This window comes from Manihot esculenta, chromosome 17 (genome assembly GCF_001659605.2).
Source record: "Manihot esculenta cultivar AM560-2 chromosome 17, M.esculenta_v8, whole genome shotgun sequence".
NCBI lineage: Eukaryota > Viridiplantae > Streptophyta > Magnoliopsida > Malpighiales > Euphorbiaceae > Manihot > Manihot esculenta.
In genome coordinates, this window is record NC_035177.2 from 19306041 (window position 1) to 19322002 (window position 15962).

Below are 15962 nucleotides of genomic sequence, written 5' to 3' on the forward strand. Positions count from 1 at the left end.
AAATCTAAGTCCTTGCCACATGGGTTGTATACTCCTTTGCATGTACCTACTGAACCTTGGACTGATATATCTATAGATTTTCTGATAGGTTTACCTAGGATAAAAAGAGGTAGAGATTCAGTGTTTGTTGTTGTAGATCGCTTTAGTAAGATAGCACATTTTATTCCATGTCATAAAACTGAGGATGCAACGAACATAACTGATTTGTTTTTCAGGGAAGTAGTCCGTTTGCATGGTATACCTAGGATTATTGTTTCTGATAGAGATTCTAAGTTCCTTAGTCATTTCTGGCGTGTTTTGTGGGGGAAATTGAGTAGTAAACTTTTATTTTCTACTACTTGTCATCCACAAACAGATGGGCAAACTGAAGTTATTAATAGGACTTTAGGAACTATGCTTCATGCTATTGTGGGTAGGAACTTGAAAATTTTGGGAAGAATGTTTGCCATATGTTGAATTTGCTTATAATCGCCCTGTCCATTCTTCTACTAGTTATTCACCTTTTGAGATTGTGTATGGTTTTAATCCATTAACCGTATTAGATTTAATGCCTTTACTTTTGAACGAGTTGTCTAATTTAGATGGAAAAGCGAAGACTGAAATGGTTAAATCAATACACATGAAAGTGCGTAAGCATATTGAGAAGCGTAACAGGATGTATGAGAAACATGCCAATAAGGGTCGCAAGAAACTTGTATTCAGACCAGGTGATTGGGTTTGGATCCATATGCGAAAGGAAAGGTTTCTGAATCAAAGGAAATCAAAACTCGATGCATGAGGGGATGGACCATATCAAGTGCTGGAACGGATCAATGACAACGCATACATAATTGATCTACCAGGTGAGTTTGGTGTAAGTGCTACCTTTAATGTTTTTGATTTGTCTCCTTTTGATTTTGGTACAGATTCGAGGATGAATCCTTTTCAAGAGGGAGGGGATGATGTAATCACAACCAACAACACAAAAAATGATGAGTTAGCACTGCCTCAAGGACCAATTACAAGGTTGAGATCCAAGAGGTTGAAGGAAGCACTTCAAGGATTCATTAAGGGATATATTGAAGCTTTGCAAGTTTATTTTGAAGTTGAAGAACAATCTGACCATTCCAAGTCAATTAAGCCGAATGTGTCTTTATTGACGATTCAAATTTTGTATTTGCATTAACAGATTTCCTATCACTAATTCAGTAGTGGGTAGTTAACCAGTAGTGGGTAGTTATCCAGTAGTGGATAGTGGTGATATGGATAAGGAAATAATACGATGCTTCAAAGATTTAAAAAGGGAAACTCCAAATCATGACAAATCAAGTTACCATCGCTTAATTCAAGGCTTACGAGATGAGAACTATATTTGGGAAGCATGGGAGCATAAGGAAACAAATCAGACTCTCTTCAACACATGTGGACGCACAACACAATTTCAGATCGCGTAATGCATGTACAGCCAAATTGCATTTAGGCCAGTTTTATTATTTTGGTATTTTAGTATTTTGTGGGATTTGTTTTAAATTAATTTGGCCTATATTAGAAGCCAAATTCGTGCAGCCCATTTAGGAAGGAGATTTCTCCAAGATAATTTAGGAAAATGATCTTTAATGTAATCCAGATTTGACCATTTGACTGGATACCCTTCCTATATTGTAATTACACCTTCCTACAATAGAATTAGGGTTTGAAGGCTATAAAAACACCCTTACGGTGGCAGCCACAAAAAGGCAGTGAATAAAAATGATTTTATGAACAATATTTGGTTCGTCTCCATTATTTGGTAACTTATCAAGGTTTAACCTTGTGGCGTTCTGATATGGATTTCCTCTATGCTTAGTTAACTTATCAAGAATTTCTTGTGGCGTTCTCGAAGCTGGAATCGCTTGATTATCTATGTTTCTAATCACATGGTTGGTTAGGGGTGTGGTAGAGCAACCTTCGCTTGATTATCCATGTTTCTAATCACATTCGTTGGTTAGGGGTGTGGTAGAGCAACCTTCTGGAAGATATCTTTGTCTTGTTCTTTATCAAGTTGTGTGACGGGGTTTTTGATCACAAGTTGGTCCTGGGTTTCCGCATCAAGTGGCATAGATCATGGATCCATGCATAGTAGTGGGTAGTGGCATAGATCATGGGTCCATGCATAGTAGTGAAAAATGGCAAAGATCATGGGTCTTTATTTAGCTTTTTACTTATTATTATTATTATTTTTAATTAGGCTAGGCTGCCTTAGGGTATATAAAGCATCTATTTTTTTCCATATAGTATATAGATTATAAATTATTCAATACAATTGCTTTATGCGATTCTTCTTTGAGAGCTTAAGAGAGATCTTGGTTCTTGATATTGCATCACGAATAAGGTTTGATACTAACTTGTATGTTTCTTATTCTTGCTGCTCTTAAAATCAATCAGTTATAAGTGTTCTTAATTGCATGTTAATTAAGGGAGCGTCTATTTTTTTTCCGTATGGTATACAGATTATCAATTATTCAATACAATTGCTTTATGCGATTCTTCTTTGAGAGTTTAAGAGAGATCTTGGTTCTTGACATTGCATCACGAATAAGGTTTGATACTAACCTGTATGTTTCTTATTCTTGCTGCTCTTAAAATCAATCAGTTATAAGTGTTCTTAATTGCATGTTAACTAATGGTGCTTTAAATTGAGGAATTGTTTTCTGAACTAAGTTTTTTTTACTAGGGTATGTGTCGTTTTAGTCTCTAATAGGCTGGGATTCCGCATCATTTTGTACAGACGAATAGTGATACTATTAGAGAAAGAGAGAGCTAGTCGAACTCCCACACTTGTAAATCATTTATAAGCAATACAAAGTATTTTCTTCCTTCCATTTGTGTTTAACTCTAACTCTTCTCTACTCTTAGTTTCTGCTGGTAAACTCTCCTTGTAGTTATGTATTTAGGAGCTACGGTAGGCTGACTTGGTCTTGGGAAGGTTGAGTGTTGCACAGTTCATATCCAATTTCCAGGTCGATCCTGTGTTGTTTACAGGGCCATGACAAAAAGCCTAGGGAGGAGAGGCACTCTGAGCTGGAGACCTAATGCCCTCCTCTAAGCTATCTTCCTTCGATTCACTGACAATAATGGGATCCTTAGGGACCATCTTAAGGGCAGCAGGAGTCTTGGAAGAGGTTGGCGTCTTGGAGAGAACTGACGTCCTAGAGGCAACGGAATGAGAGCCTCCTGAAATCAACACCAAAGCTAGTGAAGGCACGAGGGTGCAAGTAGAAGCTCAAACAGATGATGTTAGGGTCGCAGCATGGAAGACCTCTTGGGCGACATCGGCAACAGACTTGTTAGCCCGGAAGGCAACTAAAGTATCCTTAAGATTCTCTCGAGATAAGGTAAAATTCTTAGAAAACTTTATCTTGTCCATTGGTACAGTAGAAGCTAAAAAGGAAATGAAGATTCGGTTAGAACTTAGTATGGCAAAAGAAAAAATATAAGAGAAAAACTCAAAAGTACCAGCTTGGTGACAATCCTATAGGGAGGACATAAACATGTACTTCTCAATATCATAGTTTTTTCCTACAAAGATCAATTGGAGAAGGAATATCTGGTCTATAAGGTTCAACCTAAGGAACTCGTTGCAGCCCTGAGGCATATCCCCCCAAGATAGGTCAACATTCCACTCGACCCCTAAGCTCTCTTTTAGCTCGATGACAACAAAACGCTTTACCCAACCCTTAATCGAATCTTTGCAGCTAGTAAAAATAGATAACCAAGCTCAATGACTAAAATCATAAAACCTATGGTAAATCTAACCAGATGAAAGAAGGTAGAAAATAAATCAACGGAAGGAGCAAAACCCCAGCATAAACAAATAGATTTGAAACAACACATGAATAGAATGGAGTTAGGGTTAGCATCGGGAAGTTACCCTGAAGTGCTGGAAAACCTCAATGAAAAATGGGGTAAAAGGGAAAGTTAATTCAAACTTATGTTGCTTGAGGTACAACACCAAATTGTGCTCCTGTTGAGCGTCTAAGAGATGGGTTAGAAAGGACTATTCGCTCATTACTCAGGGACGCCCTAATCTTAAATATTTCAGTATCTATTAGGTCGTGGAGAAGATGTTGAAGTAAGAAAGACGAGATGACAGAAGAGACCAAATTTCCATTGCAGACAATTCAATAGAAGCCATGAGAATAGTAATAACGTACTTTTATCCGAAGAATTGAGATAATAGAGGGAAGGAATGTGGAATAGAAGAAGTGATGCGAGAAGGAGAGCAACGAGTCAAAACAAAATTCAAAATTGGAGAAGACAAAAGAAACAACGTCTATCAGAACCCTTTTTTGAGTCGAGCAAAAGTAATTAGAATATCGAAATTTACTTCATCATCAATCATGAAATAATTAATAAAGGAGTAAAGGAACACTTGATGACTATTAGACTCCGGACTACCAAGCCTACAACAGCCCAAACCAAATAGGCCTAGGCCGATCTAATATAGACCCATAGCGCATTGAATAGACAAAATTCAGATCAGCTCAAGCCTGATTCCAGAGGCTGGATAAGAATTGAATGAGCTCGGAGTAATTAGGCCTAACCAACTATCAACCTCCGTATAAAAACAAAACCCGTAATAATAAGAATCATGTTCAAAGGGTGCCGGTAGAAATTAAATAGCCATCTGACAAGAATCAGGACATGGTACTCACAAGTAGGCTACCTGTATAAAGATGACAGACGGGTATAGAACGATAAAAGCATGCCCGAAAAGACAAAAGGGATGGAAATAAAAAGGAAGAAAGAGAAAAACAGAGACTAAGAATATAAACACACACCTAATCTCAGACCCATTTTTTGATAACAAAACATCAGTCTTCCTTATTAATTCTAACAAAATAATAGAATTACTAGGAAAAAAAAAAGTGTTGAAACTAAAAATGAGACATTTATTTATGAAACTCCGTATGTTTTTAATTGTAAGGGAAATGTGTTCCAAAACTTGAAACAAGTTTTCAAAATTTCCTAATTAACAATATAAACGCCTCAACTTATTCCTGAAATTACTTTGATATATTTCCGAAGTTTGAAAGAAGGGAATTTTACTTGGTTTACCAACAAAGCTTTACTTGGTTCACCAATTCTTGGAACCTTTTAGTGTTTTGGTTATGGGATGTACTTAAAATCACAGCAAAGGAAAGAGGCAAGTATATACATGTATACTCCAGATGTTACAGAACACATACAAGACAATATTCGAGCCGCTAAAAAATGGGAAGAGTATTATATAAATAAAAAGGTGGGATTTAATGTACCACTGAACAGCTCTTAAAGAAGCTTTCTCATGGAAAGATGCATGCATACCTTTGAAGGCAATTTCATTCTCCCTACTATTATTCCTTTACTTTGTATTTCATAAGCTACCTTATTAGAGATTATGTTTTTCCAGGGTTTAATCGGAAAGGAAAACAAATGAATCGAGAAAAGAAAAGCAAACAAAATCATAGATTAAAAAATATCCTATCATGAGAACCCTTCAGCAAAGCCAATTTTGTACACTACTCTAGAAGCCCATTGGCATTGCTTTAAGTTCAACCAAGGCCCAATTCAGTATCTTCCTTCTTCATCATCATCATTCCCCATTAGAAAATGTCGAGAATCTCGAGAATTGATCGATTACAAAGGGGACAAGACCCTCGATTCAGCCAAAGCTCCCTTGAACACACCCTGCAATACGTATGCCCACATGGGATAAACGCTGCGCCTTTTTTCCTCACCATGCACACGCAGCACACAGCATCGCTTCCCACTGCTACTTTACCGCCCACTTCCTCATCTCCGCCGTCCGTTTCCTCTAGCAGTCTCATCAAAGACACCCTCAGCGGCGCTGCTATCGCTTCCACGTTGTTTGTTCTCGGATCTGTAATACTTGCCTCCCTTAGTTGTCGCTCCGCAGCTAATGCCGCTGCTAAGTTCACACTTGAGGATGCCGGAATCGAAGGTGTAGCCGGACATCCCGGATCCGATATTCCCTCTGTGGGATTTGATCCCCTATTTATGACATCTATTTCTTCTCGTTCTTGTTCTACTGCCTCTTCCTCATCGTCTCTGACGCTAATGGTGGTAGGCCTGAATCCCCATGTGGCCCCGCAACAACCCAAGCCTCTCAATCCTAGGCGTTCCTTTAGACTCATCCTCGTTCGTCTCCTCGCATCTACACCGTCCATTTGCTGCCTCAGCAACCCAAAAATCGTTGTCACTTCTCTTTCTCTCCGGGCAGCTTCCTGCAATATCACATAGAGAGTGAGTTGACTCATTTTCACTGGTCGCCCAGAACCCAAAAATGAGGGAGAGGAATAGCAAAAATATCAATAAACAAAATGAAAACCAAGAAGAATTTAAGAGGCATGTATAGGTGGTTTGGATCAAACGGAGAATCAAGTGTTTGCGTTTGTGCATGGAAACCTCGTGAATTTCTTCAAGAATGAGAGATTTTAATTGCACACCGCTCTTCTTGCTTCCAGTTCATGAGAAATAAGTGGACACAAAGGAGAGGAGTGAAGACAGGAGAGTAAAGAAAGCAACATTAGATGAAAGAGAAGTTAGTAAATAGTGGGGTTGGGAATTCCTTCACAGCTCCGTCATCGAAAAGAGGGAATAAAGAAATTTTTGAAGCAGCAAACAAGGACAAAATAGAAAGAGGAGGAATTAGGGGTTTTGGAATTGGAGTAATGGAAACACTGTCGTTCTGTTGCTTGGTATATAATTTTGTGAATAGATGGGTATTATGGCCGTGAACGGGTTGATCGTCGTCATGATAAATAGCGATTAAGGTGAGGTTTCGCCGGCCAAAATGAAAGTCCGAAGCCATTGAAGCCGGCGCCTGAACTGCGGTGCTGCCATTGGTTTTTCTCTTTTTTTCTTTTTCTTTTGAAAAATTGGTTTATCTCTTTTCTTATTGTGAACAAACTTTATTAAAAAAATAACACCCAAACCCATGTATTAGGATTCAATTATCAAGTAGTTGAACGTGCTCAACCCATTATCATCCTAGTCTTCCACGCATAATTCATTATATTTAATTTATTTCGTAAGTATAGTGTTTTAATTTTTAGGGTATTTTTCATTCGTTATCCATCAATTTTATCATATTTTCAAGTGTAAATATTTATACTTTTAATTTTATTATAATTATATTTTATATTTTTTATTAATTAAAATAAAATTTTTAAAATTAATTCAATTATATTTTATTATTATTTATATTATTAAAAAACTAATAAAACATCAATATTATATGATCATATCATATAAATAAAATTTAAAATTAATCGTTAAAAAATTTATACATATTTTTATTATAATTTTAATTTATATTTTTTTATCTATTAAACTCTATTTTTTTTAATATTTATCAAATACCCTACCATTATTTAAATGATTGAATATTTATAAAATTATTAAATTATCTTTTTATTATTAAATATATTTAAAAATTATTATTATTATTATTATTATTATTATTATTCAATTTTTTAAAAATTTTTATTAATAATTTTATAATAAGAAAAATATATCTTATTTTATTTTAATTAAAATTATTATCAATTAATTTTTTTAATTTATTTAATATACTTAAAGCATTACTTTTAAAACTGTTCTTAAAAAAATATTTTTATTAAATACAATAATTATAAAGTATTAAAAAATAATTTAAAATAATATTTAATATAATTCAATTTGAAAATATTAAAAATAATAAAATAATTTTTAAAATTCTTTTTAATTAGTTTTTTTAATTTTTAAGTATATTACTAATTTTTTATTTTTTTAAATTATACTAATATTTAGAGTGAATTTTAAAAAAATTAATAAAATAAATAATTATCAAAAAAATTTTATACTTTTAATTTTATTATAATTCTATCCTAAATTTTTAAATTATTATTAATTTTATTTTAAAATTTATTGATATGGATATTAACATAGTAAATATCGTGATAATTTTATTAATTTTTAATAAAATAAATAATAAAAGAATTAGAATTGAAACATCTTCAAAATATTATATTTTAATTAAAAAAATAATTTATAATTATAATAAAATTAAAAATACAAGCATTAACTCTATTTTAATTTATTATTCAAATTCAATATTTTTCTTGAAATTGGTTTGATTTTTGTTTATGCATCATTAGAATATAATATTGCAGGTTTTCAAATTAATTCAATTAAAATATTATTTTATCTGCTTACCTTTTATATAATTTCATATTTTTAATTAAAATTTTAATAAATTTTATATATTTAAACTAACAATAATATATTTAGACTAACTACTTCATATAAAATTCTATTTTATTATTTTTAATATTAAATATAAACTCTTTGATTATTTTAAATATAATTAGAATTTTATAATTTTATCATCCATTTTCTTTTTTTATAAAATTAAATATTAAATAAATATATATATATATATATATATATATATAATTAACTAAATTGAAATAATGTATATTTACAAATATTATTAATTTTAACTTTAATTATATTAAATTAAATTCCATTTCAAAAAAAAATTAAATTAAATTAAATTACCAAATTGAAAATGCGATCAAAATTACGCAACTGTGGATGAAAGTTATCCCTAATTTTGTGGAAAACTTGGGAGATGAATATAGTCATTGGTGAACAGTCAGGTTATAATCGCTGCCGTTAATCACATCGTTTGTATCAAATAACTTGAAAGAAGAGTTTAAGATGTTAAGATTCCTTGGAATAGGTGTGTTTTTTTTTTTTTTTTCCTTTTGAGTGGATAAATTATGGACTTGTTTTTTATTATGATACAATCGAATTGGGTGTAATACTGTTCAACAACAGCTGTTTGATAAAATGATGGACTTTTGTGCCTTAGAATTGTCGGGTAGGACTAGTGTGCTGGGTTATAATGATGGGTGGAACCGTCTTTGATCTCTTAATGTTCTTCTCAAAGTTCGTGATTTTCTTTAGCGTCCTTGTCGTAGAGTGCTTCCTATTCGGGATATTCTTTTGAGGCGTGGGATACATGTACCTGCTGCATGTCTTTTTTGTGATCATGATGAATCTATTTCACATGTTTTTTTGCATTGTTCAATGGCTGTTGAGTTATTGAGACTTGCTGGTTTTTTTACTGCTGTTGATTTTCCTATATTCATGGATTTCTTTATTCATATTTATAATACTTTTGGCAGAGAAAGGACAGCACATATGGCTATACATGCATGGAAGTTATGGCATGCCAGGAATGAAAGATTGTGGGTCAATAAAATTTTGTCACCTAGTGAGGTTCATCATGCTGCTAGTTCCTATTTTAATGATTATGTGGCTTCACTTGTGGCTCGGTCTATTCCTCATGTGTTCCCATTAGTTGAGGCTACCACTCTTGAAGTTGATTGGATTGCTTTGATTGATTGTGCAGTCTTTGCTAGTGCTGATTTGTTCAGCTTTGCAGCAGTATTTGAGGACTTGGAATGCTTTTTTTCCATTGCAATTTCGAGTTTCTATGAGGGGGTGGGCAACCTGTTATTGCTGAAACTTTGGCCTTACGTTAATGTTTATCTTATGCTAGAGATTGTTTTCTTCAGACTGGTTGTATTTTTACGGATAACCAATCCTTAGCCTTGGCTATTCGCTCTCCTCTGGATGACTTTTCGGAATTTGGATTAGTTGTTTCTGATTGCAAGGATGCTATGCGGTCTCATGATAACATTCATATTCGTTGGGTACGGCGTTCAGAAAATAAAGCCGTCCATTTATTAGTTAGAGAGTCTATTTATCATGGTAGATTCAAGATTTAGATTGACATTTCTTATTGTCTCTTGGATTATTATTCTACAAGATAAATAAAGTTTTTCTTGATTAAAAAAAACAAATGATGGACTTCTGTTATAGGAAAGAAATCAGTATCAGTTTTTTTCTTTAATGGGCTCTCCAAAGTTGGCAGCGTGCTCATAGTGATTCCAATCCATAGCGTATGGCTGTTGTAATTTTTAAACAATTAAAAAATGATAAATTGCTAGAAAGTAAACACATTTATGTTTGCTAGCGTATGGCTGTTTCCGTCTAGATATGTATGTGTTTAAATGAAAAATTAATTATATAACGATAAATAATTAATCATAAAAATCAATTTTAATTTGGGCTTATTAAATAAAAAATTTAAATTTTTATCAATTTTTATATTTATATAATAACCTTAAAATTTGGTATAATAAAACTAAATTTTTAAAATTTACTTTGATTTTATTTATTTATCTTAATCAATTTTAATAAAAAAATTTATAGTAGATGTATTATACCACATAAAATTATTTTTTTTAAAAAAATTTAAATGTTTATAATAATTTATATTCATATTCAAAACTTTAAATTTTATACAACAAAATTAAATTTTTCACAATTTGTCATAATTATAATTAAAAAAATTAAATTAAATTTGAAAAAATTAATCACAAATTATAATATAATCTCTAAAAAAATTTTATTAATAAATATATAACTTTTTAATTTAAATTTTATATTAAAAGTAAATTTACTTTATATTTATCATATATAATATTAAATAAATATTTATTACAAATAAGTTTTTACTGCATAAAATATCACATATAAATATTATATATTAAAATATTTTATTAAAAGTTTATATTTACTATTATATATATATATATATATATATATATATATATTTAATATATAAAAATTATATTTTATATTAATAAGATTAAGTATATATGTATAGTCATATTTTAATAATTTTTATAAAAGTTTAAATATGTTAATTACCTCTTTAATAAGTTATTTAAGATATTCAATATTTTTATTTTATTCATTTATATAACAATTATATTTGTGATGTATATTAATTTATTAATTAATCTGATAAAAAACTGTATTTCACATTAATAATATTAAATAAAATGAAATATTATATATTTTATAATATAATTTTTTACATTTTAAATTTTTGTTAAATTATAATATATATATAAAAATAATGGGATTAATAAAAAAGGATATTATTGAAATAAAAATATATATTTTAAGGATAATTTTATTAATTAAATAAAATTTTAGAGATTATATTATAATTTTTTAATATTTTTTCATATTCAACTCATTTTTTTATTATATTTGAGATAAAATAAAAAAAATTTAATTTTATTATCCAAAATTTAAAATTTCAAATATATATATGAACACGTAAACGTTTTGATTTTTTTATTTAATAGGCCTTTTAAAGAATAATTCTAAGTGATATGACATATAAACTAAACAGTTTTTTTTTATCAAAATTAATTAAAGAATATGGCTAAAATTAATGCAAATGTAAAAAATTAATTTTATCATTTAAAATTTTAAAATTAGAATATAAATATGAGAAGTAAAAAACGTTTGAATTTTTTTCCAATAACTCTTTCAATTTCTATATAAACTAGGATAGTTTTTGCTTTTAAACTTTAACCTTATATTAGTAACTCGAATTATGAAGAGTAAGAAATAATTTATGCACACTATTGATAGATATAGAATATTTAATTATGAAGAGTAAGAAATACGTATAACTCATATTTCCTAAGAAATAATTTTTTTAAAAGTATATTTTTCAAAAAATTAATTTTTTTAAAATAGACTATTTTAAAACAAATGAGATTTATACCACCCGATAATTTGAAATCCAGAAAAATAGGGTTTTACAGGGATTTTGTAAACTTAGAAAGAACCCCTTTACGAGGAGAGTGCTTCTCCTTTTATCCCTTTCCTTTTGTCTGCTAGTGACGTATAATGAAATTTCCGTCATTGGGCCACGTGTTTCTGCCATACGGATATGGACGTACAAAAGATCAGATTCCTGCTACATGTGTAACGGCCATTTAATTCTCCACTGGTACGCCTACGGGTGGACCCACCAGTCGGACGGGCTGGCCTCTTTCCCTCTTTTCGGACCGAGCTGGAAGATGGGGTTAAGGCTGAGCCTACTAGGGCCTGGTTATTGGGCCGGAAGGTTGGGCCGACCGGATAGAGAAATCTTGGTGAATTCCGGTCCTTCAGCTGAGTGGGCCGGGCCTAACTCTCGGGTGAGACTTAGAAGCCTTCAGCTTTATTCATGGACCTGGCCTTAGACCGGGGTGAAGAAATCCAGCGGTCATCAATTGCCCTTTTACCTTCTCGTCAGTTATTGCCCAACTGATGAGGGGGTAAATACCGAGAGTCATCATGACCGCGCCGTCCAAGGACAATTTCCTCAAAATGCCTCTCTGTCTCATTCCTGTTTCAAATTTCAAATTCTCCAACTTTTCTAGAAACTTTTGCTCTCCTCTGTTCTCTTGCTCTCTTCGTTCTCCTTTGCTCGTCCGCCCCAACTGCTTTTCAGGTATGCCTCTCATTCCTCCTGACGTGGAACCCTATGGCACAAGCCTCAAACCCACACGCACAAGTAGATATGGAATCCAAAGATTTGATAAACCCACCTCCTATGGCACCCCACACTTAGAGAAGCTGAAACACCAATGATCGAAGGATTTAGATGAGAATCTGACAAACGCCACAACGAATAGTTGATAAGTTAGCCAAGATTCCTGATGCAATTGATGAAAGCAAATCCTCACTCTCACTCAAAGCAATACACGCCAAAGGCATGAAAAGAATTCTGAAATTTTGATTAAAAGCTGCCTTTTACAATTGTTTCTTATCCTTATATAGTAAGGAGAAAAACAAATAAAACCCTAAGACACTCTTCTTGGGTCTGACTTAAACACCTAAGGCCCAAGCCCAATCACACACTAAAATAACATATAAGTATTAAAACATAAGCCCAAAACATGGCCCAACACTCTAAAACTTAAAAGATAAAATATGGCCAGAATACAAGCCCAAACAAAGCTAAAATAAAATAAGTGTTCAAATAATAAAATATAGCAAGCCCATTATAACAAAGCTGAATCTTCACAAAAACCTTACTTAATCTTCACTTTAGGCTTCCCTTTGTGTAGTTTTAGCCCATAGGTTTGATTAGACTCCCTAAGCCTATGATTGCAAGTGTTGCACCAAATCTGTCCCATATGAGTTGAAGCACGCCCCAAATATATATGGATCATATGAATATGATTTTGAACTCCTTTTAGATCCATTTGAATGACATAAGTTTGCTCCACACCATTGTTAGAAATTTGCCCTATTGGATCTGTATCACCTCCATGGAAGGCCCTAAACTTCCTGAAGTTTTTAATCTTGAGTCTTGTATCACTCCCTCTACCATAACTAATTTCTTTTCTCGGAGGTATTTGGACACTCCCCTTTACCTCATCCGAGCCCCTCTCCAAAACGAGAGGATTGTTCTTCCAGACCCTCCTCCTTCTGGTTTGATAGATCCTCAGAAGGATCGTAGCATAGTCTTTTTTGTCAAACAACGGGACTTCGGTCTAACTTTTCCGTTTACTCCATTCTTCATCAAGGTTTTCCAGTATTTCAGGATAACTCCTCGGATGCTATCCCCCAATTCTATCTTGTTTATGTGTTGTTTTGAATCCGTCTGCTTGAGCTGGGGGTTTACACCCACGGCGTGTCTATTCGTGACCTTTTTCCGTCTTGTCAGGGCAAGTAACTGTTTTTATTACTTTGCCCCCCGTGGAGGGTTGTCCATCTTCACGGGCTATAAGGATTCCATAAAGGGCTGGGTAGAGGGTTTTGTGGTTGCGGAGCTGAAGAAAGACTTCGGTCGGTCGTGGGGGGTGGAGCTCGACTGGGAGAATGTCTCTCTGGGTTGAAACGACCTGCCCCAGCTGAGCCTTACTGATACGAACCAGCAAACCCAATCACATGAGAATCAAGGAAGCAAGGATCCATTGGTGCTCCCCAGTGGACCAGTGACAAGGAGCAAAGCTAAGAAGCTTGAAGCAGCTATGAACTTACACATTCAAGAACAAGTAACACAAGAATTGACTGAGTTTGCCTTTGGCAAATGTCTCGTGAAGCTTGAAGACACACCTAAGCTACTCACCTTGCTTAAGGTGTGTAATAGAGATAGCGCTGTCTAATTTATTCAGCATTGATATGATGTGCTTGCTATATTTTTATGATTTAACACTTGTTTTATTTTAGCTTTGTTTGGGCTTGTATTCTGGCCATATTTTATCTTTTAAGTTTTAGAGTGTTGGGCCATGTTTTGGGCTTATGTTTTAATACTTATGCGTTATTTTAGTGTGTGATTGGGCTTGGGCCTTAGGTGTTTAAGTCAGACCCAAGAAGAGTGTTTAGGGTTTTATTTCTTTTTCTCCTTACTATATAAGGATAAGAAACAATTGTAAGAGGCAGCTTTTAAACAAACTTTTCAGAATTTCTTTCATGCCTTTGGCGTGTATTGCTTTGAGTGAGAGTGAGGATTTGCTTTCATCAATTGCACCAGGAATCTTGGCTAACTTATCAACTATTCGTTGTGGCGTTTGTCGGATTCTCATCTAAATCCTTCGATCATTGGTGTTTCAGCTTCTCTAAGTTTGGGGTGCCATAGGAGGTGGGTTTATCAGATCTTTGGATTCCGTATCTACTTGTGCGTGTGAGTTTGAGGCTTGTGCCATAGGGTTCCGCGTCAGTTGGTATCAGAGCCAAAGTGAGGTAAATTCTTATTTATCTCAGGATCTAGAGTTTTTTTTTTTTTTTTTTTGAGTTTTCCTTGTCTTTCTTGTTGATTTCATTGAAAGCTTATGTATCCATAATCTCTTTTGGAAAAAAAAAAATTCGAAATCTGACGCGGAACCCTATGGCACAAGCCTCAAACCCACACGCACAAGTAGATAACGGAATCCAAAGATCTGATAAACCCACCTCCTATGGCACCCCAAACTTAGAGAAGCTGAAACACCAATGATCGAAGGATTTAGATGAGAATCCGACAAACGCCACAACGAATAGTTGATAAGTTAGCCAAGATTCCTGGTGCAATTGATGAAAGCAAATCCTCACTCTCACTCAAAGCAATACACGCCAAAGGCATGAAAGAAATTCTGAAAAGTTTGATTAAAAGCTGCTCTTACAATCGTTTCTTATCCTTATATAGTAAGGAGAAAAACAAATAAAACCCTAAACACTCTTCTTGGGTCTGACTTAAACACCTAAGGCCCAAGCCCAATCACACACTAAAATAACACATAAGTATTAAAATATAAGCCCACAACATGGCCCAACACTCTAAAACTTAAAAGATAAAATATGGCCAGAATACAAGCCCAAACGAAACTAAAATAAAACAAGTGTTTAAATAATAAAACTAGCAAACCCATCATAACAAAGTTGAATCTTCACAAAAGCCTTACTTGATCTTCACTTTAGGCTTTCCTTTATGTAGTTTTAGCCCATAGGTTTGATTAGGCTCCCTCAACCAATGATTGCAAGTGTTGCACCAAATCTGTCCCATATGAGTTAAAGTACGCCCCAAATATATATGGATTATATGAATATGATTTTGAACTACTCTTGGATCCATTGGAATGATATAAGTTTGCTCCACACCATTGTTAGAAATTTGTCCTATTGGATCCGTATCAAAATCCAAAAAAAAAAAAGAAAAAAAAAATTCGCCTTTGCCATATTTATCTTGATCTGGCCGAAATTGTGATATGCTTCCTTTTTCATCCATATTTCCTTGCCTATCTCAATTGATTGCTGTAGTTTATGGAAATCAACTTTGAATTTTGAATTTTGAATTGCGTTGAATCCGGATTAAGAGACAAAATAAACCTACCTATTTCTTAAGGTGCACATTTAAGGCAACATCATCTAAATCGATTTGGTATCAAATCCATTTTTTAATGCCCATTTTCGTCCATGATGCTGCACTGAGTGAGATATTTTTTTTTAGCCTATTTGTGGGGTTTTGATACTTGCCTTTTTGGGTAGATTTAAATAGATCCGTATTTAATTTGCGTTGAAGCGAATTAAATTCAAACTTTTGTCCAGATTCG

At 33.1% G+C, this 15962-nt stretch overlaps 1 protein-coding gene across 2 annotated transcripts; it reads right to left on the minus strand.

The window, feature by feature from the left end:
- Positions 1-5445: 5445 nt before the first annotated feature.
- On the minus strand, positions 5446-6944 carry LOC110608003. Of its 2 annotated transcripts, XM_021747198.2 has the most exons (2): positions 6427-6943; positions 5446-6245 (listed from the first exon to the last, which is right to left on the minus strand). In XM_021747198.2, the coding sequence occupies exon 2, from the start codon at positions 6186-6188 to the stop codon at positions 5604-5606; it is 585 nt and encodes a 194-aa protein (XP_021602890.1). In that variant the 5' UTR covers positions 6189-6245; positions 6427-6943; the 3' UTR covers positions 5446-5603. The 2 variants fall into 2 exon arrangements, with proteins under 2 accessions (XP_021602890.1, XP_021602889.1); XM_021747197.2 differs by having other exon boundaries at positions 5446-6944.
- Positions 6945-15962: the final 9018 nt, after the last annotated feature.

Coding starts and splice junctions, on each gene's coding strand:
- LOC110608003 (XM_021747197.2), bottom strand. CDS start 6,278: ATGAGTCAACTCACTCTCTATGTGATATTGCAGGAAGCTGCCCGGAGA.